Below are 26,839 nucleotides of genomic sequence, written 5' to 3'. Positions count from 1 at the left end.
TCATTTTACTCTTCCCACAGGATAGAATTTTTTTTATGTTGTTATTTTTTTTACTGTCTGTTTTGAAGAGATTTAGATTTCAGTAAAAAGTGAGTAGGGCAAGATACTCCAAAAGAAAGGTTTAGGATCATGACCACAAACCTAGGCTAAAGCCAAGAAATAACCATGTGAGGCTGCTGGACCAGTTTGTATGTTAACCAGAATCTACACTTTCAGATCCACTGCAACAGCTACAGTCCTTGTGCCATCACTGCCCGTCTTACTTGCCTACACAATGCAATGCAAAGTTGGATGTAAAACTCTAGAACCAAAAATAACAAAAATTTTAAAAGGAAAAAATCTTGGTGAATCCTTTTGTATGAAAAAAGTATGCATATATTTATATACATCCATTAAAAACACTTAACCTACAGAAGTCTTTGATTTATCTTTCGCATTAATTGAACATGCAGAGCTGTTGATTGATACCATTCTCTGTCTCCAAAATACACAGTCATACCCTGACTGAGGCTTTTGTTATCCCTCCATCAGGAGGGATGTCTGGCCAGCTGCACTGCCCAGGAGAGATGCCATTGGACTGCTAGGAAACAAGTAATTGGAAGTGAGAAATAAAGAGCAGCGATGCCATCAATTCTCAGAATATGTGCTGCCCTTGGGTCTTGGAAGGAGACAGGCTTGTTCAGATTTTTTTAAAGGCAGTGAAAAGTCTTGCCACAGATAACCACCACTGACAAGTACATCACTTTTGAAGATGCTTTGCAACTACTTTGAATGAGACGCATTTCTGGGTTTGAAAGTTTCTTGCCCACCTAAAATCAAAATTCCATATTGTAGAATAGTCCCTCCCTGGCCCCTCAGCTGACCTCTCAGAGAACCAGGGGTCTGAATCCATCCTCAACAGGAGCCACATTGGCTAACCAGGCTATTTCTACAGTTACCAGGTACCTCTCCATCATCTGAACACAAACCCCACAAACACAGTGCCAGCAGTAAGTATCACACTCATTGACCCATACTTCTTCCACAACAAGTCCAGAGGAGTGCCACAAAACTGGTGAGGGGGATGAAATAGCTCTCTTATGAAGAAAGAATGAAAGAACTGAGGTTCTTCAGCATGGAGAAGAGAAGGCTCCAGGGAGACCTTAGAGCAGCTTTCCAGTACCTAAAGGGTACCTTTTCCTACAAGAAAGGTGGAGAGGAAATTTTTACATGGGCCTGTAGGGACAGAACACAGGGAATGGCTTCACACTGACAGAAGGCAAGGTTAGATTAGACATACGGGACTTTTACAACTCTTAAAGTTCTAAAAGAGTCCTAGGGTATCCTGAGTTGGAAGGGGACCACAGTGATCCAGTCCAGCTCCTGGCCCTGCACAAGACACCCCAAGAATCACACCCTGTGCCTTGAGAGCATTGCCCAAATGCTTCTTGAGTTCTGTCAGGCTGGTGCTGTGATCACTGCCCTGGGGAGCCTGTTCCAGTGCCCAGCCACCTCTGGGTGAAGAACCTTTTCCTGGTATGCAACCTAAACCTCCCCTGACTCAACTTCAGGCCATTCCCTTGGGTCCTGTCCCTGGACATCACAGAGAAGAGATCAGTCCCTGCTCCCCCTCTTCTAATGAGGAAGTTGCATTCTGCTGAGTCCTCTTCTCTTGGCTGATGCAAGCAAGTAACCTCAGCTGCTCTGAAGCTCTTCCCCTCTAGACCCTTCTTCATCTTCATCGGTCTCCTTTGGGCACTCTTCAACAGCTTTGTATCTTTTTTCACATTGTGTAACCCCAAACTGCCCCCAGCGCTTGAGGTGAGGCTGCCCCAGTGCAGAGCAGAGCAGGACAATCCCCTCTCTTGCCTGGCTGCTGATGCTGTGCCTGATGCACCCCAGCAGAGCTGGCCCTCCTGGCTGCCAGGGCACTGCTCACTCATATTCAACTTGCCTTCAACAAGGACTCTCCAGTCCCTTTCCACAGCACTGCTCTCCAGCACTTCATTTCCCAGTCTATAAACATACCCAGGGTTGCCCCATCCCAGGTGCAAAATCCAGCACTTTTCCTTGTTTAACTTCACACAGTTGGTGATTACCCAGACCTCTGATTTGTCAAGGTCTCCCTGCAGGACCTCTCTGCCTTCCAGGGAGTCAATGGCTCCTTTCATTTTAGTATCTCTTCAAAAGTCCAGGTCATTTATGAAGATGTTGAAAAGCACAGGGCTAAGGATGAAGCCCTGTGGAACCCCATCAGTGACAGGTCACAGCAGTCTGATGTCACCCCATTCACTGCAGCCCTTTTGCCCGACCCCTGAGCCAGCTCTCACCCACCACATGATGTGTTTATCCAGCTGTGGGCTGGACATTTTCTCCAGAAGGGTCCTGAGAGAGACAGTATCAAAAGCTTTGCTGTAATCCAAAAAGATCACATCAACTGGCTTCCCTTCATCAACCAGGTGGTTCACGACAACCTTTTCATTACCCTGGGAATCCCAGGATCCATGTCTGTGTAGGATGGGCTGTCCCATCACTGTTCTTGCCTCTGGATTTCAGAACCATTTAGAGACATTATTTCAAACATTTATCTTTTATTTTTGAACTGTATTATTTGTTAGTTTAAAGTCTGACTGCAAGATGGTGGCAGGTGCCCTTTGGCACAATGGTCTGCCCTTTAGAATTTTGTGAGGTGACAGCCTCATTTACCATTCACAATGCTTCTTGTTTACCTCAGTAGTAAAATCTAAATGCATCCAGTCATTTCAGGCCAGTCTCTGCACCAACGTTTTGCCTGTTTGTTTTTAAAACCAGGGTTTTTCCTCTCTACAGCCACACTAGACTGGCGAGATGGACACAAGGACATTTTGCATTTGCAGGGCCTAGTAAAGTGTCCCCTTGGTCCTGTCCAGCAGTAGGAGAACATTAAACTCAGGGGGAGTTCTCTTTGCAGTTCTGCTTTGTCAATGGTTGTTTCATCTGCTTGTTTACAAGGATACAGGCCTGCATACCAAGAACACAAAATAACAAGGCATGGTGGTTCAACCACAGCCAGCAGCTGAGCACCACACAGCTGCTCACTCACTCCAACCTCCCACCACCCTGGTGGCAGAGCAAGGAAAATCAGAGGGAAAAAATCCAGTAAATCTCATGGGTTAAGATAAGATATTGATCATGTCCCTGGGGTCCCAAGCACACTGTACCCAACCCAGTGGTGGCATTGACTGGGCCAGCAGAACATCTCCTTTCTAAGCAGAAGGCTATGGTGTGATATTGGGATCAGGGGCATTTTGGAGGAGATGATTACAAGCACCCAGATTTCTTCTTTGTGGGGAAATTTTCAGCAGTAAATTTGGGGACGAAAGCCTTGCACTGGTTAGCACATCCAGCATGGGTTGTCCTCTCACCACTTGTCCCCTATGGCTGGGTTTTCCATAATTTGCCTACAAAGCCAAGAACCTTGTGGCTGGCATTGATAAATTCCTTTTTTAAGTCATGGTTTCAAGAGAGTGCAATCCACCAATCTGAATCGAGCCCTGGAAAAAACATGCTTCTTAGATGCCTGCTGTGCTGGAGGGAGGCGTGAAAGGGACAGGCAGGGTGGCCAGCAAAATTCACAAGGTCACGGTTTAACACAGACACCTGCTCAGAGCAGAAGCAAAACAAGCCAGTTGTTATGAATACATTTCTCTATCTTCCTACCATTTTAAAAATGGAAAAAAAGTAAATGCCAGGAGCTTTCAATAACTGTGCTTTTCATGGCAGCCTGGGGAAACACAACAATCCTGGAGTGGATGGGAAGGTTTGTGGTTTTCCCTACGCTTGTTTCTAAAATCTGAGAACGCTCTTCCTCTTCTCGCTCCCCAACCGCGAGAGCGACTTCCACAGAACCGGGTTCCTCTCCTCAGGCCAATAATTACACACTCCAGAGAGGTACTGGATGTTTATTCCAGAGCTGCGCAAGCCTGGTGATATTCCAGAGACGGAGCGCGCCCTGCCGGACTTTCCCCTGCATTATTTACACGCACAGGCTCGGAGTCAGTGACTTCCCAAGTACAGCCCCGCTAGCACGGTTTGTTCGGAAATTTCCATACGCTACATAGCCCAGATAACTTCTACGCATGCTCAAGAGGAGGGTCCTCACCTGGTCCGGGCTTTTTTGCTCTACACAAAGGCGTGAATTTAAGTATTGTAATGCACATAGTTAAGAAAAAAGGCTGATTTTAAGTATTATAATGCACATAGTTAAGCTATAGGACAGATAGACCTTGACCTATATCAATGTATACAACAAACACACATCAACATCCTGATTCACTACGTCCTCAAATCTCGTCACGTTTAGTTCCCGGATGTCCTGAACTAGGCGATGCTAGCCGCTCCCAGTTCCACTGATCAGGTCTCCTTTCTTGCTGATTAGCCTTGAAAGTGTCCCAAGCTCTTACACCAAAGCACATCCTGCCTTAAGGCAGTCCTGATCCGTTCCGCGCTGTGCATGGACAGGAGGCAGGTCCGCCCCGGCGCGGGGCTGCAGGCTGGCTCCAGCCCCCCCTCGCCCGCTCGGATGCCCGCTGGAAGCGCGCAGCCGGAGCGGGCCGGGATGCTGGCATGCTGCTCCTGCGCCGCTCTTGGAGCTGGGGGTGTCCCGCAGCGCGGAGCCTGTGCCCACGGCCCGGGTGCCACGTGGGATCGCAGCAGCAGCAGCAGCCACATGTGAGGCTCGACTGCCCTGCCGTGGGTTCTTTGAGGCCCCTTGTGTATACGTGTTTACTTTGCTTAATCACAGAGTTCACTAATCCAAGTTCTAAAAATAAAGTATGAAAACTTTAAAAAAAAAAATTTCCAGCACTGCAGTGTTGAAAGGAAACTGTAATTTCATAATGATGGCGTTTGACACAGCCACGGCCACAGAACAGCCACTGCACTGGAGTGCAGATCTATGGTGTTACAGCAGCTTTGAGCACAGTGCTGGTATTAAAATGCATCACCACGCTTGTGCCATCTTTGGGACACTACCCTACTGAGAATTTTGTTCTGTTTCTGTTGGGTAAGTTTCAAATGGACCTAGCTGATTAGAATTTGGCCTTTAATTTCACTTAACTATTGTGAATTTAATTCTCTGCCTCATTAATGCAACTCCTGCTCCTTCCCTGTCTCTGACAGAGGGAATTCTTCAGTGCCCAGGATGTATCAGTATAGGTAGGATAAACCCCTATACACCACTCCAATAAAACAGTCAAGGGAGTTAATGAGAGCTGCTGGAAAGAAACTGAAGATCTATTATGTGGGGGAAAAAAGTATATTGCTCAGGAGTCATCTGCCTATGAAGATGAAGGCTCAGTTGTTCGAACCACATAATTTTGTCATTTTCTGAAGTTGCTCCTTTCATGCCAGAGTGTCTACTGGAATAACCTTTGACCATGTCAAAAAGCAGTGAATAAATACATTTTCTCAGCCACTGCCTTTGAAAGCTATGTGGCCCAGAGCCACACAGTCCAAAAGTCACTTCATATTTTAAAACCAGATTTTGAGAAGCCCTTCAGCCAGCCAGGACCAGAAACAAGACAGGCAGAGTGAGGAGATAAACTGAGAGGCAGCAGCAACAGAAAGAGCAGAAAAGGGGAGGTTTTTCACATGGCATAAAAGCAAACACACCTGTGAAAAGGCTCTGCTGCTGCCTGTATTTTTTTAGTAGGCAGCCAGGGGCAGGAGTTAAGTGGGAAGGAGGAAATATGAGCTCTCACCTCTAGGGAGAGATATGCTGGCATGCTCCACTGGAAAGACCAGTTATTGTGTGGAACAGAAGTAGCATAATTAATGAGGTTTCCAGGGCTGTATGCACTTTACTGGGCTGTACAGCCAGTTGCAGTCCCCCAGCTGTTAAAGCGTAAGGAATAGTGTTCATCCAGCTTGCTGCCTGCGCCTCCCTTCATTATAAAAGGTTCCCAAATCAAATTTCAGGCAAAATCTATTGTCCCCATGCACACTGCTGGTGCCAGGGGCACTGCTACTGCCATGCCTCTGCCTTCAGGTAGCAAGTAAGTGCTGTTGGATGGCAAGGTGCAGAATGGAGGACAAAAGGCTCCCTACAGCTGCTTCTGAGAAGGAATTAGCTGCTGCCCTCTTAATGGACTCAACACTTTCTAATCCTGCTTTTGCACTGCAGACTGGCTTGCTCTCCTCACCTATGACAAGCATACACCCTGCATGCGCTGCTGTCTGCCACAAAGAGCTCGTAGTCACCAGAAGGTGTGGTTTTGTGAAACCCCTGCCTTGTGGCCTGGACTCTGGGCAGGAGGCTGCAAATGCCCAGCTGATGGCACTGTGTCTTCATCAGTCTGCCTGTCTAGGGGGAGAGGTGGGTTACCTGCCTGTGGTCAGTGACTAAAAGGATTGCTGTAGCACCAAACATAGTCCATGACGTGCCGTTTTACCCTCTAGTTAACAGTGAACAGGGGTGCTGGCATCTGAAGACTTGGCAGAGAAGGATGCTCTTGTGCATGCAGAGAGCCTGGGCACAGCTGAGCTCGAGGCTGTGGCATAGACAGTGTACGGAAAAATTCAAGTCACCAGAGGTTTATGTCCAGAAAGGAAACAGAAGAGTCCTGTAACTTTATTCATAGGACATTGTTGCAGAATAGTCCGTCTGTTGGGGATGAGCCATTTGTCGGGTGCGGGGAAAACTCGGGGCTCAATTTGAGTCAACAGCAAGTTCCATTTATTGAAGAGAGCATCAGACACTTATACAGGAAGTAATAAGCTTATGAATATTCTGTAAGCTAAGCAATCTATTGGTTAAACTATACCATCGACTCTTCCTCGTTCTTTTGGGCCTACATTTTCTATTTCCCACATCTCTCTGTCTACTTGTTATCATACCCAGCTAGGCACAAGGACACACTATCTTGCAGGTGCAGGACTTGGAATTAGCCATGGCCTTGTACTTTTCCAGTCTCTAGTCAGCTAAAATCCCAACAGGGTATTTCCCCATGGGGTCTCTCAAAATGTTGGAGGATGCAGGCTCCTTTTTTTCCTAATTTCCTGGCTGCATTACCCTCTTCCCATTGGCTGAGGTACATGCAAGGAACAGACTTCCAGATTTGCCTACTATATGTCTCCCTTAATGTGCAGGCAACCCCTTTTTGTACATTAAATGATATTCATATTATATTAAGTCTTCTTCTTCTCTGAGTTTAGGAATTTAGCATGACATTGGCTGAAGAGCAGTCCATGTCTATTAGTTAATTTTCTGAAACTGATAGTTACTCCTGTTACTTCCTTATCTAAAAATCCCTGGCCCTGTAATGTGTGTAAAGACACATTCATCTTACTCCTTTCTACAGTAATCCTGGCTCTCCTTTTGGGAGATGTGGGTGGTATGAAATCCTGAGGAGCAGTCCCACACTCTCCTCTCTAAGACACCCAGCTGCGACTACAGCAGAACACCATCAGCATATTCTCGGAAAGGAGATGCAGCCATTCCTGATCCACTTCTCCACGGCATTTGCCTGCTTTCTGGGGCAGAATGAACCATATTGCACCTAGCTGGCACTTTCCCATAGCCGTGGTGGCCACCCTGATCAGAGAAGAAGAAGAAGCACCACAGCGTGCTTCTCTAAAAAGTGTAGCTGTTACCAGAGACCTACCATGTAAATCAGACTGTCACAGTGCTTAAGAAAGCATCTATGCACTGTGTACACCTTCCTTCACAGGAACTGGTGACTGCAACTACTGTGATTTGGACATGCCTAGCTTGAAAAGCCTGCCTTTTGCTGGCCAGCTGGTCAAGTGGGTGGCTTTCTGATCACTGAGAAGCATTTATAATTAATAGCATGTTTTACTGAACCCTCCTGTGGGCATGTCTTCTTTTGAAGTAGTTGCAGTTTTGCTCAGGCAAGTAGAATTTTACTAAAGTCGTTGGGGATGTTAGAAATAATTTGTAAAAGATTCAAGGAGCAGAGAGAAGGCAGAGTGATGAAGGAGGCAAATTTACAAGCATTTTTGCTGGTTTTGCTGTGACCTGTGTTCTCTCAGGGCTTCTGCCATATCCCCACAAATACCTTCTGACCTGGGTACCAGTGCATTTCCTGCACTTCCTGTCCCCACCATGCCCCAGTGTCCCTCAGTACCTGCCCCTGCAGGCACCTCTCTGGCCCTGAGCTCCACAGCCCTCACCTACCTGTGGATGCTGAGGGTCCATGCAGAAGAGGGCACCGTGAGATGGCTGCAGGGGCACACCCGCCATTAGAAGAGCCTGCATGTGTGCTGGTCTGTGTGCCCAGGGTCGCGAGGCTGTGCCAGCTGCCTCTTGGAAGACCAGCGAGTAACAACACATGGCACTATGCTCTGTTGATGTCACCAACTGAAGGAAATTTTAATTTAAAAATGCCATGTGCTGAAAGCAGTAGTCACTTTAGGGTGCTCTTGGTTTTCCCTTGAACAGTGCAATGAAATCCTGCAGAAACCAATGTCAGTCTCTCTGTGTTACTGGAGCCAGTGTGGAGTGCCGAACTCCTCATGTCTTCTCAAAGTAAGAACGTCAAGTAAATCACAGTATTTCAATTATAAGTGGATGCAAGATAAAACATATTCTAAAGCAAAGCTTTAGTTTTTTTAGATCTGAATCTATCTATCTATCCTACCTCTGTCTGCAATGTAGACAGATTGCATTTATGGGTTTGTTGCTTGTGCCAATGAGGGACCCTGCAACTAGCAATTCCATTTAAATGCTTCTTGAAGAATCAACTAAAACACATCATGCATAAGTCCTTTGGGTCCCTGTTCAACTCATTTTAGGGTGACATGGTCAAAAATACTTGATTGTGCATATCTCCTCTCCACTCTGCTTGAAGTGCAAATAAGTGGGGGTGCAGTTGCACAGTTGAAATTCCACCATAACATTTTGTACTGGAGTCAACCCCCAGCTTTACCAAGCACTACACATACACAGACAGAGGAACTGTAGGATGCAGATGCAAGCAGGTAGCAGCACATCTGTGTCTTGTTGCCAGCATTAGGGACAAAGCAAGGGGATCATAGTGTAAAATAGCAGCAGAACTACATTGCCATTGATTGATCCTGTGAAAGGCAAGACCGAGATTGGAAGCTGTTGTCCACTTGTCTACCTTCACTGAAGTTACTGGGGCAAGCCAGAGCTGCAGAATGCACACAGTTTCTATTTTCCATCCTTGAGGATGTTTAAACTGTGAGACACTCAAATTTGATGTCTAGCTTGAAAAAAACACAGAGAGGGGGAAAGATGGGTAACTTTGTCCCAGGCAGAAGCAAGAGTCAGAGCACAAGCCTGACTGTGGGACACCTCAAGGCCCAGGAGAGCTGGAAGAGAAGTATCATGTAGGCAAGGTGTGGATGGGGGAGAGATGTAGATTATGCAAGGAACTTGAGGCTGGGGGCAAGGGCTTGGTTTTGGAAAATCACAGAGAACAGCAGAGAACTGAATGGAAGCATGACTGGGAAATGTTTGGGTGAGTGAAGAGAAGGGGTTTGAGGTAAACAGAAGGGAAGTGGCTGAACATGTGGACAGCAGAAGCACAGGGTGAGTTTTTTGTGTGGCATGAAGATCAACTGTCTTTTCAAAGAATAGAAAAAACTAGGACTGCAGTGATTGAGGTGAGGTAAAAAAGGTGGTTCAGGGATGTAATCCTCAAGGAAAAAAGAGATTTATAAAAGGACTGAAAGCCACATTTCTGCACTTCTGTGAAGGCAATGTTGCATATATTTGTGTGACTATTTTAGGGAGCAGTGAGGGATGAAGATCTGACCCTTTAACTTCTCAGATCTTACAGTGAATTCTGGCTGCACAGCAAAAGAAGGTTCACAGCAGGAAAAAAAAAAAAAAAACCAAAAAAAACACAAAAAAACCCCCACAGCACTTTTTGGGCTTGATGAGCCTTAACTCTCCTTAAGCACAAGAAGCAGAGGAGCATAAAAGGGTGTTCTAATCCTGTTCTACTCTTACGGTAAGTGAAACTCAGAGGCAGCAGATCACCTTTGCCCCAGACACCTATTTTCTGCTACCTCCTGGAGAGCAATAACCTCTGGTGCTTCACCTTGGGTTGCAATCTGATAAGCCAGCAGTAGGAGGCAAGGATGAGCTGGGGGAGGTCAGGTACTGTCAATGCCAATGCTTTGTGCACCATCTCCTGACTCCGGGCTGGGCCAGTCAGGCGGTGAGCTTCTCATCTGTTCATGCTTCTGGCTGCACTCATAGGCTGGCTGTGTCCAGTACAGAAATCATGTGAGGCATGTACACCACGGGCTGTGGGGAGGACAAATGCTGACACAAGTCAGCCCTGACTTGGAAGAGGAGGGAGGAAGGGCACAAAGGGTTGACATCTGTCAGAAGGTTATCAAGCTGGCAATAGTTCTCTAAGGCAGGAGGCTGGTAAAGCTCACAGCAATGCTGGCTCATTGTGAGCCCACCGTCAGGACAGGCTCAGAGGGGCAGAGGGGCCACTGAGTGAACAGGTCACTGGAAACCACACCACCCAGCTGCAGCACCACATCTCATCTCAGAACAAGGCTTTCCAGAAGGCTGGCCCAAGAGGCACCTTTGAGACTGGAGACTTCACTTCAATGGGATTGTTTTTGTGGTGAAAAATTTCATGTTGTGGGCTCAAAGGAGATGAACTGCCCTTTGCTGGTTTGTTAAAAACCTAGACCAGATAGAAAAGAGAACAGTTTGTTCTTACAAGAAAAACTAGAGGAGAAAAATTGCTGCCTTTTTCTTTCAGAGAGCTGCACTCAGTCTCCAGTTGGGACCATGAGAGAGAGCACCATTGCTGGGAAGCTTCCAAACCCAGAGAGTGCTGTGCATCCCTCCATGCATGCTGTGGGAAGCAGTAGTACATTGTCAGAGCATTAAAGGGCATTAAATTACATTCCCTAATGAGCTATGAGCTGCTGGTGAGATCCAGCAGCCCAAGCTACCTTAATTTTCTAGGAGCTTACTCAGTCTAGCATAGCTCATTTGGTCTCCTGATCTTCATGGATAGGGGTAAGAACAGGCCCAGTGCCTCACAGGAATAAATGTGGCTCAACACACACTGAACTGAGCTGAGCTGAGCTGAGTTACATATGGAGGATATAGCAGAGCCAGTGTTCTGCTGAACAGCCAGGGTGTTTCTTCCTGCTGAGGTCTGTGAGGGAAGCTATGGGCAGCCTAAAACCTTCACAGCTGGCAGGTGTAACCATGCTGGCTCTGCTTGGGGGAAGGGGACATGAAAAACTTTCTCATCAGCACGGGCCTGAGCAGAGAAATTGCTCCTGCTGACAGCCTCCAGTGAGAATCTGGCTTTTTTGTAGTGTTGTACTGTTGCTTAATAAAAGGCACAATGAGTTGCAGTGAATATGTATTTCCTGTGATGCTATTTTGGTGTCAAAATTACTCTATCAGCAGCCTGTTTTAAACGGGGTATGATGGAGCGCTGATTTTATTAGCTAATTGTGCTTGCTAGTCTGTGGCTCTGTCTTTCACAACCACATTACAATGGTTGGCTGATGGGCTCTGCAGCCAGGATACTTTTAATTCCCCCTGGATTTCATTATTGTGACTGCAAAGGAAGGAACAGAATAGCAGATGAAGCTGTTGCTGTTTAGGCTTATAATGCTGCCTATGCCTTGTACTGAGCTGTGCCCTTAGGCTGAATGAGTTGGCAGGATTCATCTGGAAGAGTGAAAACAAAAATTTTGTATTTGTCTAGGTTTTGTGATACAAAAAAAATTAACCCTTTGACTCAGGAGTAGCTCCTCTTTCTCTTCCAAAGAGTAGACTCCTTCAGTATGAAGTGCTAATCATCTTTAATAGCTTTCACCTGCATGAGCACATCATAGGCATATCTGGACATATGTGGCATACTCAGTACCCCATGTTTGATGTGTTACTACTATCACACCAAGGTGCTCTGTGTCCTGGCCTGCAGCACTGCAGCATTTCTTACCAGACCTTCTTTACGTTTTAAATACCAGAACAAGCAGCAAGGACAGTTTCTCCCCCTTGCAAAAAAGTAAGACACTCAAGACATGGTCTCTCCAAAAGCTTCTCCTGCTGCAAATGCAATGATGCTCAGATGGCAAGGGCTCATTTGTCTTCATATGACTTTTCAAAACACCGCCATGTAAATGCTTCATTCTAGCCAAAGCAACTTTTTTTTTTTTTAATTTCCAGCAGTTGTAATTGGTAAAGGCAAGCGCAAATACCCTGCAAAGAAACACTCCACTGTCCCCCACTCCAGTAAACATGGCACAGATAATGCTCTTGGATCCCCTCTGAGCTTTCCAGAGGCCCACCTCTGAGATCTGGCACTTCATTTACTACTAATTGCTCTTTTCATATTTGCTTTTTCCATTGCCTTTTCTCTACTTATGGCTGTTCTAGCCTCATCCCTCCAGAAAGGTTAGCTGGAAAACATCTGCAGGGGCCACAGTGGAGGTGGGTAGAGCTACAAAGTGCAAATACAAAGCTGCTCCACAGCAGCCCGGACAACAAGCAAGGCTTTGCCATTGCTGGGACTTACCCCAATTGATGTCATGCCTCTGGCTTGGCAGGTCATCAGTTCATTTCCTCCTTCCTCCCACTTCCTTCACCGTGTCATGGCTGCAGCCCTTTTGGAGCCCAACCCCAGCTTGTGGCCATGTATATAAACGTTTAGCTTAATTCAAACAAGAGTTTCCCCTCATGCTCAAAACCTTAATTGCCTTGTTATGTGCTATTCTTAAAGTAAATTCAGATGGTGATTATGGAAAGGTAGGGGGCCCTGGCGCATGAACACAATGAAGTGAACAGAAATTCAGGCTTGTGTCTAGTTCTCCTACACTCTTCATTCAAGCTTTGATTCCTTATTATTTCTTTAAGAAGCTTAACAGCTTTTCAAGCTGTTCATCTTTTGGGAAATTCAGACCTGCAAGTGCTTATGCTGGCTTTTTTGGGGAGCAAATTACATTTTTATAAAGCTGTCAAGCTTCATCTTCATCATAAACAGCATGAACCTCACATGCTCTTCTGGCAGGCTGGTCTCCTGCTGCAATGAAATACAGACCGTTCTGAGGTTTTCTTGTCCTTGTGTTGTCCCATAATGCACAGATACAACACCAAAGCTTTCAAAAGCAAGCCATCATGCTCCTTGCCTGGAGCAGTAGGGCTTCTGTGCCCATAAGAAGGAAGAACTCTGCAGACCTCCTACCCAACCTTTCAGAACAGACAGCAAACTCATGCTTTGAAATCCCTTTACTTCATTCAGCAATGTTCAACATTAGGTACTAAAGTTAGGTTTGTTGCTGTTACTAGGGGCAGTGCAATTTTAAGAGATTTGAAAGACACTCAGCACACCTTCCAACAAGTGGATTTTTCTTCTGGCAAAAAGGCACAGTGAAGTATCAAGACCCACTAAAAGACTGGAGGGGATTTTCTAATGGAGGATTAAGTTTTCAGATATTTTAACTATCAGAAGAGCAATGAGTCTGAGCAATGAGTCTGTTCATGTCTGTATCATTTCCCTTGCATAGGATACAAATTCCACCCAATTAATTGCCTCTTGCAGCTGCAGAGGCATTTTTAGATCCCAGTTTCACACACAGCCTTACCTGTTCCTATTTCATTCATCTGTCCTCCTGCTGTATCTGAGAACTGACTGATCTTTAATGTACTCAGCCTTTGAGGAAAGGGAGGCACAGAGACACAAAGTGAGATGTCCCAGGTGACAGAGGAGGAGGTCTTTGGTGGATAAGCAGTGTGTTGGCCACAGGCAGGTGTCCAAATATTTGAGCCAAACCTCTCCTATCTAAGCAAAGATGGGGGGACATGGAGAAGCAGCCAGACCACCGTGCCTCATCTGGCATTGCCAATGCCTAGCAAATATTTTTTGTCCGAGGTTTGTATTCAGGACTTAATATTTAAAACTAGAATACAAGAGCTAACAGAAAAGCAATTAAAAACAGAAGACATCACTATTTCTGGGATTGTGGCAGACTTTTTTTTTCCTAGGGCACAGGGTTCAGGTCTGCAATTTCTTCTTCAGAAGACTCCAGTGTGAAATACCTGCTCACTCATTGGTCTCCCACTTGATTACTGTCAGGTGAGGGAGTGAGATACAGAAATTCAATAGCTTCTCTCATACGCTTTATTTCTAGCTTTGACTGCCCTGGTAAGGGTCTCACAAAATCTGCTCTGGTGTTGGATTTTCTTTCACTTTAGTTTTAGCATATTTAAGGTAAACAAGAATAAGCACTAGATGAAGATGATGGCAGTAGTTGTCAGAAAACCAGCCTTTTTAGGTTTTCTGTGTGTGGGAGTGCAAGCTCCATCCATTTCACACATTCATAATTTAATAGTAATCCGAAATTCTGAATAATCACTACCTGGGCACTAGCTAATCTTCATTAAACTAACATCTAAATACCAGTGACTAAAACTGGGTCAGTGGCCCAGAGTGGAGGGAAGGAGTGATTCCAGACCCAGCAGCACAGGATCTGAGCTCCCTGCCTTGGAGAATAAGTCCATTTGCTGGACACCAAATGCTGCATACAGAGGGTCACATCCTCTACACATGGCAGGAGAGCTCCTTCAGCAGCCAAGGACATGTGCTGTGTTGCTAGCAAGCAGACTAGTCCTTCATCTCCCAGACAGCAGGGCTTTTCAGGGAGTGGGGATCTGAGAAGGCAGCTGCCTGTGCTGTTCTGCAATTGCCAATGCCAGGGGCTGAGTCCCAAAGGTAAGTGGTCAGAGATACATGCCCACCACATGAAGAATGTCTTGCCATGTGAACTGCTGTGTGGTTGAAGGAAAAATCCTGCTTCTACAGCTCCAGTCCTCTGTCTCCAGATCCCTGCTAACAGCAGGAGAGCAGGGTTTTCTTCCACAATCCACCACAGTACCCTGAAATTTACCTTGCAAGTCCCATGTCCCATTCTGTTCTCGCTGCATATGCTTCTCTCACTAGCCTTCTGCAGCCCACCTTTAGGTGCCTGGTTTTTTTTCTCCTAGACGTCATGAAACTCTTGTTTCAGAGCACTGATCTCTGCAGACAGTGCTTCAATCCCTCACTGCTAAAGAGTGTAAATAAAGCTAAAGAGCTCCTGTTCTGCAGCTCTGACATAGGCAAAATACAGTGGAAACCAGACAGGGTTTATACAACCTTTATGTTTCATGCCTCCTGCCCCTAACACCTCTCCTGATGAAGGTTATCTCTGGAGCCTCTTTTTCTCCGTGCAGCTAAACCCATCTAGCCATGCAGCTTCACTGTTAATAAACCGTGAAATAGACACTCTGAGCCAAGGGCACATACCTTCAGTGGAACTGCAGAACACTGACATGCAACAGAACACTCTGGACACATGTGTGCAGACCTCTGCACAAAGCATGGACCCTGCCTGTGTGCAGAGGTCCTGCTTGATGGGCTGTCTGGTCCTTTTCCTCCTGATGGACTGATGATGATGATGACTGATGAGCGCAACGGCATCAATCTCCATTTCAGAAGCAGCAGGAGTTTCCAGATAAAGTAAACTATCTCAGGCAAATACAGTGCTGAAGTGGTTTGCAGTAAAGAAAAATAGAAGCAGAAGACATGGTTCGGCTTCGCTACTAGTGCATTAGAGTATTAGTGTTAAAAAAAACCTGTCAGCAAGAAGCAGAAATATGCTGTGCTATGGGACAGCGAGGAGAGGGGAAGAAATCTTTGTGACTGTATGTGCCTCTGTTATTGAGTCTACTCACCATCTATCTTTAGACATCCAAGCTGTTAGAACAGCTGTGCAGAGTGGGGATATGTACAGGTCCTTGAGGAACAAGGTAATGGTGCCACAAGAGGTGCTGTGCTGGGATATGCAGCTTGCATGGCTCAAAATGCATAGCAAGATCTCCTTCATGCCTCCCTACTGTTCACTGCCCAACAGTGGTCCTGGTAAGGCAAAGCATCTTATGAACCAGCATGCTCCAGATAGCCTTATGAGCCCTGACAGTCCTGCTTCCTGGGTATGAGCAAGGACTCTTCTGCATGTGTGACCACAACCTCCCCTTTCACAGTGAAGAACTTTTCAACTGCTTCTGTATGTGACAGACTTCAGCACACCCTGTAGCCTATCAGAGAGGCTGAGGAATGTGGTGATGGGTGTAACCATTAGCCTAAAGGGGCAGTTTCCAAGACTCTGGAGGGAAGCTGAGAAGCAGAGATGTGAGAGGATCAATGAGAAGATAGCAAAAATCTCCTGCCTTTCCTCTACCAAACGCCATTAACACGATCATCTCAGAAAGCATTACCATCAGAATGCTTTTCTTGGCAACAGGACAGTATATCCAGTATAACTACAGCTACTCAGCTAAAGAGCAGGCACAGAACAAAGTAAAACTTCAGCAAAAATTTGACTTGCTTCTCAGGAACATGAGATTGTATTGTATTGAGTAAGAGAGCATGGCTTACACACACCACATGGATGATACAGAAATTTCTTTCTTACTTAAAAGGAAAACTTTATTTTGATACATTAAAAAATCTATACATTTCTTAGACTAAAATACAGTTTTGCATCAGTATCCTGGCACAATGTCAGTTTACACAGAAAATCTAAGATTAGATCAGCACTGTTAATTTCTTTTCTCTTCCTGCATTCACAGCTTGCAGTATAAAATAGTTTAAGTTCTCAAGACAACAATGAACAGTGTCACATTTACTTTTCCCATTCTCAAAGGAGGTGGCATTCCACTGGAAAAAGGAGCACTTGTTAGTTGATCTTGATTCAATGTAAATCACTAAGCCAGTCCAGGGGTTTGATTGCCCTGTTAGAAGTATGAGTAAAGGAGGATGAAAAATTCGTTTCCAGATGAAGCTTTGATGGACTATGACAATGCAAGTACTGTCAAGCCTTTAAAATCTGTTCAGAAGATTTTCCTTTTTCCTTAGAGTAGTTTCTGTAATCAGCAACACAATTCATTATATAGAAATAATTATTTTCTATAGGGATAGCATTCCACTTTCATTTTGCTCTGAAGAGCTCCAAAGTAAAATTAAAGTGGGACACGGGAGATGTTGCTGTGAAATGTCTGAATTGGAATGTGAATTTTCTTAACTACTGTGAAGATCCTGTGGAATATTTTTTATCTGCTCTCCATGGCTCCACCTAACTTCTGGCAGCTTTTCTGTCCTACATTAGAAATAAAACCACCTTTCTGTTTTTTCTTCCCTCACTCCCCTGGGAGACATTATAAGATTGTTGGTGCTGCTGTTTTTTCAAATGAGAGATACTCTCCTGTTTCAGACTGAGCAGCAGGGAGGGATCCAACTAATACCAACATGGAGGACACATGGTATTTGAGTTAAAAAACATGTTTATAGCAGGAACTCCAGTCAGTGCACAACTTCTGCTGGGTTTCAAAACTAGTCAGTTTCCTAATTTCACCATAGCTTTTTGAAATAAACTGCCCCTAATTCCCACTAACCCAAAGAGGAGAGGTGGTACACTTAAGGAATGGTATCCACCTATGCTGCCAGCATAAAACAGGAATGCTGTAAGGTATCTGCTTATAAATCACATACTTAGAGAGGCCATAGCTGTCTTTAACATAACTGAAATTAGGCTAGTTCTGTTAAAGTCAGCTGGTACTTTTACTCTGAATTCTTGGAACTTTGGTTCTAAAGGGAGTTTCTGTAGAGAAGTACCAAATGCTTATTACACCAATTCTGGTCATCATATTCAAATATGATGACTTGAACTCAGTAAGACAGGGGAGTAGAATCTGATGGGCATTTGCTGGTTTTCTGCTAGTTTCATTTTAACAGATGTCTTTCCAATGAATGCCAGATAATTTAACCCTCAAATGGGTATTTTCAGATCAATTCATGCTACCAGTTCTCTTTAGAAATATTTTCATAATCCTGGTCTCTGAGGAGCTTTGGCTTGATTGTAGCAGATTGCAAGACTCATCACAGCTCCATCCCAGACCAGAAATTTTGCCTTTTATACATAACCCACATCACAGGAGATGAGTTTCATCTTTTCTCTCATCTCTTTAAATATAAAAGAAAAAAATACCTTGAAAACAGTATTTGCTACAGAACACCAGAAATACAGATTTACTAGTCTCCATAATCTTGTTACATGGCGGAAATAACAGCAGAGACGAAATAGTTGGAAGAGCATTTGAAAATGAAATATTTAAAGTAAACTTTCATCATCCCAACAAAGAAGCTGAGGGTAAGAAATGCTTCACATAAGCCTGTTGGGTTTTGTGTTGGGAAACACAAGGGTTGTTTTGTCGTCTTTTTGGTTTTTTCACAAAGATGAAATAGAATTTCTGTGTTGATAATGTGACACAAGCTGTTCAAGAAACAATGGGCTAGTGATAGTTAGATTTAGTAAATGGTATCTGCACAGGCCAAGCCATGATTTTAAAAACGGGAATGCTGTAAGGTATCTACTTATAAATCTTAAAACTGTTTCTTAAAATGACTGTGCCATATTCAATATAGCATGTAATATGCACTCTGAACTAAATGCTCACTAGATGGTGATGCGTATATGTCTGCTACATGCATTTTATTCTGACTCCATAACATACATTCATAGAATACATCATAACCACTCAAGAGCAAACCACTAAAGTGCATGCCCTGAGGGCACATTAAGTATATTGTTTCCAACAGTGGCTGCTCAATTGCCAGAACACTGATACAGAAAGGGCTCATTTTTGCTTTATATCCCCATTATGTGCTGAAAGAGTAAGAGCTAACATCCCCTGCTCCCTCCATGAAAGGGAGCACTGTGGAGCAGGCTAATTGCCTGCTGCAAAAAAAGCCCTTTCAGAAAAGAAGTAACCACCCTGAGAAGATGCTGTACAGAAATGCAGGGAGCAAGTCTTGGATTAATTACTAGGTAGGTGGGCTGTGTACTGGGTTAGACTGGATGGTCAGCAACCTGCAAGATGCTGTGTTTTAGATCTGCAACAGTGCTACTAACACAAAGCTTTACCTGCTACTGAGCAGTGCTTGCACAGGGTCAAGGCCTTCCTATTTTCCACTCTATGACCCCTGCAGTCGTTTGGGGTTAGGCAAAAGGATGAGAGGGCACACAGCCAGGACAGCCGACCTGAACAGACTGAAGAAATATTCCACACCATGTAATGTAACACTCAGCAGTCAGACTGGGGTGAGTGTAGTTCACAAGCAGCTGCTGCTTGGAGACTGGCTGGGCATTGATCTGCTGGTAAATGATTGCCTTTGTTTTGTTTTGTTTTTTTTCCTTATTTGCTTATAACTGCACTTAGATCAGTATTTTTGTCCTTTCACTGCTCTCTCCCATCCTGAGCAAGCAATAGAGTAGCAGTGTATGTGACAGCCATGGTCAACCCACCACAACATTTAACAGCATTTTCCACTGTTAGGTCTCCCTTACAGAAAACACTTTCCAAATGCAAAAAGTCCTTCATTTACTATGCCAATGTAAGGCCACATTTAGAAGCCCATCCTGGTTCTGGCACTGGGAGCTCATGGAAAGCTGAAAGATGCAAATCTAAGCTGGCCATTCTATGTGTTAAGTCTAGCTCTGGAGCAGCAGTGAAACTCTAGAAGTGACTGGCTGCACTTCTAACCACAGTGATGGAGTAATACCAGACAAAAAAAGAAAAAAGTTCTACCTCAGAACTTTAGCTTAGCACATACTCTCCCTCTCATTCACTACCTTCCTGAATCACTGCCTCGAGAAGGTAAAAGGGAATGTGGTAAGATCAAGGGACAAAGGGGAGCTGACACTCTGCCACTTGCCACTCTTTTACTCAGAGAGCAATATAGAAATGAGACCCAAAAGAATAACAATAAAAAACATTCTCTAAGGCTGGAAGAAGCAGTAAAGATGACATGGTACTGTTCAACTTCCAAACAGAAAAAATAATGTGGGAAAAAAATTAACAATTTAAGGATTGGTATGTTTTTTCTATTTGAAACTTAATTGGTCAGAGGCCATGATGCAGAAGCCAAATGCTGGGAAGCAGTAATCTCAATAATTGTTTCTAAACCCAAATTGTCCAGCCTAAATCTCCAGTCTTTTAGCACTACTCAATTCAATGGACTTTCTGAGGAGATGATTTCTGTGTTTTAGCTGTCTCATCTGCTCTTCCTGCATTGTTATTCTCAGTGCAGCATCACTCTCTACTTAGTCTAGACTGCTTCCCACAAAGCAGACCATACACTGGCTTTAATAACCAACAGTCAAAAGAAGTATTTAATCCCTCACAGCTGGCAGACCCCAGCACCCCTACTGCCAAAATTTATGTATGGTATTTACATGCCAAAATGTCCTCCCACTCCACTATCCCCACTAGGAAAGGAAAGCAGTCTAAATTTGTCCTGAAAAGTTATCTTTTCAGAATTCTGACTTCTGCTTATCTCTGTGCACAAGACAGAGCTGGAAGAGTTTGTTGCAAATGTACTTCAACGGGCATTCAAAAGCTTTAAGGGGCCACTGGAAAGCATGTGTGTGGATGGAATGCCTTTTTGTCAAGACTGAAAAGCTCTGCATGCTGGATATACACTCAAGAATGGTGCACATGTTTTTATTAAGAACTTTGTAATGATATAGGTTTCTCACTTAAACATTACAACTACCCATAGAAAAGTGTTGCCTGTATCTTTTAAACACCATGTAAATAAACAAATTTATTTTTAAGACAGGATAAACTGCTATAAAAATGGTGCACAGTCAAGTCATACAAAAATACAAAATTTGTTACCAATTGCAGTCCTAGTTGCAATTACAGAGTACAGTTCCCACTCAGAACATCCAGTGAGTGGAGAACACAAACTTGTGGAACCAGTCATGGCAAAATTTTCTTATCAAAATGAGCAGAATACAAGGCTTCTTTGATTAAGCACTTCCAATAACCTCCAAACAAGATTAAAACTAGATTCGCTGGAAGCAACTGGGTACTTGGTAAGTCTTTTAGTCTTGAAACCAGTTTCTACAATTCATGTAAGCTAGTTTTTAAATTTGTGTTTCTAAATCCCTCTGATCTGGTGCTGAGTACCACTGCTGTCTTAGACACTGGTACTGCAGGAGTGTCTCCTCTCCACCAAAGTAAGGCTGCTCCAATGCTTCTTCTGGGCAAGTCTGACCTCTAACTTGCACAGAGAGGCCTCATCTGTGCTCCAGTTTGGATCCCTAGGCCGAAGCTCTAATCCAGTCAGCACTTACACATATGTGTATGTTGCAATTTCCATACTTAGAGAGCCCTCCTGATGCTAGTAGTTACAGATATGGTTCACTTAAATGAGTAAGTGCTTCCAGGATTGGAGAAGTCTCTTTGCCTCCCCAACAGCTATCCTTTCTGAATGTGTCTTTATTTTTGTACCATTCAAATAGTTTGGGTTCTGTGATATGAAAAGTGTAAATTGTTTTAACTGGCTTACAGGGAAAAAAAGGAACAAATTTAAGTTCTCAAATGACTTCTGGAAGCAAAAGTGAAACATTTTACTATTGCCAAAAAGATAAGAGCACTAGTTAGCTAAATGACACTAAATAATTATTTAAACCTTCAGCAGCAATTTAGAAGTCTGGTATAGTCTGAAAGGAAGCACAGTTAACTGCTTACTTACTAAACCTTGATTACACAAGTTGTGCATGTCTTTACCTAGACATACCTCTCTACTCCATCATAAAGCTTCTGTAGAAAGGCTCTTACTCTTTCAAAAGATTTTCTGGAATGGAGTGATTGAACCATTGAGGCATCATTATTTGTAGACAGCTTGTATTTAGTGCAATAGTTTAAAAATTCTGCTCTGAAATATTAATTTTACAATAACAAAAATAGTTTTCTTAAAAAAATGTTAACAAAAGGAATATATAGCATAGACAGATCATAAATTCTTAGCAAATACAGTTATGCATTTACCAATTCACTATGCTGAATAATTGAATATTAGCATTCATATCTGGTGAACTTCCAGACTGAAGAGATATTTATGTATATTATGTATATAATAATAATAAAGCAGCATGTTCTCTTTAATAATTTCAGGTAACTATCCTGGGAGCTACACTTCCAAAGCAATGTTTCTCTGCCCTTTCTGGCTTTAGCCACTCACTACAGTATGTACAAATATGGATCAAGCAACAGGCAAGGAATGATCCTTTCTACCTCCCAGAGCTCTCTCATTAGATGAAATGAAGCATACAGTACTTTTTTTATGTACAGCAGTACAATTCATTTCTCTTCCCATCCTCAGCATCTTTGTATGTAGTCATGAATTAATCATGAGTATGGCTAAGACCGAGCTTTAACAATCTGTTATTTCACTTGCCTGTATGGAGAATCCATACCCTTCAAAGGAACACTGCTGAAGTGTGAAGGAGGCTACTGAACTCAGGGGGAAGATAGAGGGCAATGGGTATGAGGGGTAAAAGTAGGGTAAGCAGGAAGTTAATTGCATATAAAAATTATCTGTCCCCATTTTGTAGGTTCTGTTTAATAGGAGATGCAAGGGCTCCCACACACCTAAATACCTGAGGAGTTGGTTATTGTGATATCTGATACTGGTAAACAGAACTGTGCCCTGCCAGGGCTGTAAAGTAAAATAGCTGCTTACAAACACATTTCAACTGAACAAATTTTTGCTGAAACAACCTCTTGAAAAAATAAATTCGAAATTTTTCTTGATGTAAGGTTTTCTGTACATGTCATTGTCCTGAATTTAATGAAAATTTTAAAAAAATTAAACAAGTAAAACTCTCAGCAGATTAGCAGTGTCATGGGAAATCTGTCTCTAAACCCAGTCATGATTTCAGATTATCTTTACAATGATACTTCCTCCAGATTTTAAAATATCAAGCAGATAAGAATCAACATTTCCATGACCACAACAAATAACTTAAGAAATGGAACAATGATAAAGCTGCTTGTAAAAGCCACCCGTATGAAAAGAGTACATGTTTCACAAAAATAATTGTTAAAAAAAGTTTTAAATCCCTGTTCCTTTTCTCTGATTTTGGCTGTTTATTTATTTATATATATATATATATATATATATATATATATATATATATATATGTATGTATGTATATATGTATATATATACTGTTTTGGAATGTCAATGGGTTCCAATATGGCTGGCTAGTTTCAAGATGAGCTTGCTCCAGAGGCCTAGAAAACAAAGTCATACAGTACAGTCTTAGACAGATGCCAAAGGACAAGGAGAAATTGAGTCAAAGGGGTCACTGGAAGCCATAAAGAAAAAAGCGTGAAAAGGTGGGGTTTTTTGTTGTGCCCTGATACAAGAACAGAACTTCCTAAAGTGTTTTCTCATCTCTGCTACTAATATCTATTTTAAATACAGCTGCACTTAGGGCATTTCACTAGAAGAAATAATTGTCATATCTAAGAAATATCTGCTTTTCAAGGAAACTGAAGCAAAGCAGTAAAGACTCTGTAAAAAAAGAGAAAAATGCAGTGTTGATCTATTTTTCAGACATGCAATTTTGGGACTATGGGCACTACTGTTACACAGTAGACTTATAATGATCCTATTCCAGCTATAACTGAGGCCCTCTACTTTGGGGAAAGGTCTCAGAAATTTAACTGCTGTGTCCCATTGTGATCAGGAAGCAAGATCCTAGTATTTCATAATCAAATCAACTGGAGCTGAATGCCCAAAAATGGAAAACCACAAGGCCCAAACAGTTCCAAACAAAGACAATCACATGAGCAGCAGAATTGGGAGTAATTCAGCAGGAGACTTCCACTCTGAGCCTCAAGTGCTCAGCATCTCCAAGCCATCCTAAGAGGACTTTCAGCCAGTTCCAGGCTAAGAGTCCATAAAAAATTTCCTCTAAGAATAAAACCACCCTTGGTTTGCAATTCTACAAGGGGTGGGGCTGAATAAAGCTTTTTAACATCCAAGATTCAGGCAGTCAAGTACAAAACTGTAAGTAGCAGTCAGTGTCAGCTCTGACAACAGTGTAAGTGGAAAACCACTTAAGGTAAACCAATTCTTTGAAACAGAGTTTAACATAAAATTTTGAACTGAATTTTTTGTGCATATTACTAGAGCGTTTGCACACCCAATTCTCAATTATTTTCATGGTACATTTGCATTTACAGCAATTAGCTCGCTCTGAAAATCCCAACGTTAGTGTCTGCTTGACCAGCTAGAATTACTCCCAGAAGAAAACAGTAAATGAGCATAGAATTAGTTTTTTATATGTATAAACACAGCAGCATTTAGGCATAAGCAAATCTAGAAACTGGTATGCCATAATGAAATAGCAAAACACGCAAAGCTACACATCTATCCAGTCTATAGCAGGAACCCATTCCAGCTTAGTCAAAAAATGCTCATGCAACATGACTTCACATACATTGCTGGAAAAATAAATTCTTCTGTTAGCATACACTTATTTAGATCCCATTTGGTTAAAAAATGATCCCCATGGTACGGAAATGAATAAGACCCCAAAGACTCTCAGAAAGTGATAATGGAAAAATATTTTGTTTCACAAAGTCATAATGTACGATGACAAATCATACCTTGCCCAGCCTGGCTCTCTGTTATACGCCCTCTGTTCTCCACCTTCCAAACTTATACTCCTATCTGTTATCTGTACCATGTATAGTGTTCTTATTCCAGGCTACTCAGACATGCAATGCCTTCCTAACAGGCACACCATAAGTAAAACAGGCTGCAGAAGCATAAATGATGCATTGTTCACTGTCTGTGCATCTGACAGTGTGAGATGGAAAGAGCACACAAGAGACAAGCAACATAAGTAGTTGGCAATAAAACAAACAACTGGGAGAAATGTCATTTGAGCAGGTTGAAAGGAATCACTGTATCCAATTCCTTGGCACTGTGTAAGATAATTTGGTGAGGGCTTTGAATACCTGGTCTTACTTTGCAACAATTGATGCACGCAGTAAGTGTTCTTCATTTCAGGCTTTTGCAGTGAATATAAGATGAGCAAAAATTGTTCATCTCAGGGCTGAGAAGAGCCCATAGAATCTCAGAACCATCTTATTTTTAGACTGTTCAGCATCTGGGGCTGTCTGCATATACCACATGGCATGCACCAGTAATCCTAATGAAATGACATTGCATTTGTTTCATATGAGACAGTTCCTTTCATCTTACTTTTACAGGAGATGGTCTCAGCTGTGACAAAAACTCTGCCATCCAGGTGATAGGCAAGCTCACAAACAGAAAAAGCAGAACATCTTGAGTGATACAGAGAACAAAAACTTCTCCTGAAGAAGTGCAGTCAGTAAAGACAAAGAGGGAGAAGAAGTAAAAGTGAAACTCTTGGAGGATCGCCTCCTCATCTGCACCTACCATTGGTTTTAGCTCTCTGCCCTCAGCTCCACCTCCCCGGCCAGCTTCTTTCATAGATTTCTTACTGTTCTCCACAAACTCCTGGAAAACAGTAATGAAAACACAAGTGCTTTCACAGAGCAGACTCCAAACATTAAATCTCAAGACAGAAACTTCAAGATGTAACTACTCAAAATATCTAGCTAATTTGCATCTCCCACTTCTCTTGCTTAGACTGAACCACAAGGTATCAAAAAAGCCTTCCAAATAACCACAAAGGTCTGCCTCTTAATTCTGGAAGCCAGACAGATGTCTGCCTTGTGTGCTCTTACAATTTTCATATTTACCCTGCAATGCTCTCCTTTATGGGGAAAGAAAGTAAAAGGCTGATTTAAAAAAAAAAAAAGTCAAAACCAAACAAAAAAAATCCACAACAAATACCCCAAACAAATCAGAATCTCATTTATTCTGTGCCGAATGTTAGAACTACATTAAACAAAGGGAGTTAAAGATAATTACTGGCAAGATTTGGCTGATTTCCCTAACTGTCCTTAATTCAACCTCTTACATTTTTCACAAAATCACAATCTCCTTTTCATGCAGATTAGAAAATATGCTATAAAATGTTAAGCAATATTTTTCTCTTAAAGGCAAGAATTCTACAGAACATGTCAGTAAACTTTAGCTGCTGAGGTTTTGTGATATTGACTGTTGACTAAAGAAACCCTCAATGCTTTCACAATCTATCAATGCTTTCTTTTGAGAGAACTTGCTGCATTTTACTCTTACTCTGTTAAAAAGCAACTTATCAGCAGCTGATTTATTTATTTATTATATATTCTACATTCCATAGAGGTTTACAAAAAAATTAGCACTAAACTCTTGGCATGATTTTCCCACCAAAAAAAAAATTGCTAAGAAGTCATGAGAATCTTCCTCTAGCCTACATAAGGGTACATTTTACAGAGACATATTCTACACCTGCCACTTAAAAACATTGACAAGAAATTTCCTATGCAACAAAAAAGGTGAGAGGTTTGACAAGCAGATTTTTTATATCTTGGTTTCTAGCTATAGTGAACAGAGAATAACATGGACAAAAATAGACAAAATTAATCGGACTTGCAAAAGGCCTTGACAAAGTAGGCTCCAGGATAGGACATAAAGCCTGGTATTTCTAGGTGTGACAGAGCCAATTCTGGTCGATGCCTATATCAAAACTCCACTGTGATCACTATCTATGCATGAGGTAAAATACTCTGATATTTTTCCTCTCTCATATCCAAAGACAAGTCCTTCTTGGGAAAGTAAAAAAAACCCAAGCTTTCTTCCTTTGTTTTGTTTCTTTCTATTCTGCACTGTGTAATTTACAAGACAGGATATCCAAGAGTATGAATCTGTGAGATCACTGCTCATCCAACAGCTAGCAAACAGAAGCCAATACCATGGGAAGGAAGCATCATTACTTACTTGATGCTTATCACATGACACTGTTTCTTGATCAAGCCATGAACAAGATGGCAAGGCAAAAAAAAAAACCAAGAAAACCCCATACTGAACTC

At 42.8% G+C, this 26,839-nt stretch overlaps 1 protein-coding gene across 1 annotated transcript in view; it reads right to left on the bottom strand.

The window, feature by feature from the left end:
* Window positions 1-16,521: 16,521 nt before the first annotated feature.
* The window catches only part of SLC44A1 (solute carrier family 44 member 1), a 71,503-nt gene continuing 61,185 nt past the window's right edge, over window positions 16,522-26,839 (bottom strand). Inside the window, exons 15-16 of the mRNA XM_058823664.1 lie at window positions 25,299-25,379; window positions 16,522-23,116 (exon numbers count right to left, since the gene is read on the bottom strand). Of these exons, the coding sequence (XP_058679647.1) occupies window positions 23,093-23,116; window positions 25,299-25,379 (105 nt within the window). The 3' untranslated portion in view covers window positions 16,522-23,092. The remainder of the gene's footprint in view (window positions 23,117-25,298; window positions 25,380-26,839) is intronic.

This window comes from Ammospiza caudacuta, chromosome Z (assembly GCF_027887145.1).
Source record: "Ammospiza caudacuta isolate bAmmCau1 chromosome Z, bAmmCau1.pri, whole genome shotgun sequence".
In the NCBI taxonomy this organism is placed as follows: domain Eukaryota; kingdom Metazoa; phylum Chordata; class Aves; order Passeriformes; family Passerellidae; genus Ammospiza; species Ammospiza caudacuta.
The sequence above is the reverse complement of the archived record's forward strand: the minus strand, read 5'-3'. Positions and strand labels throughout refer to the sequence as shown.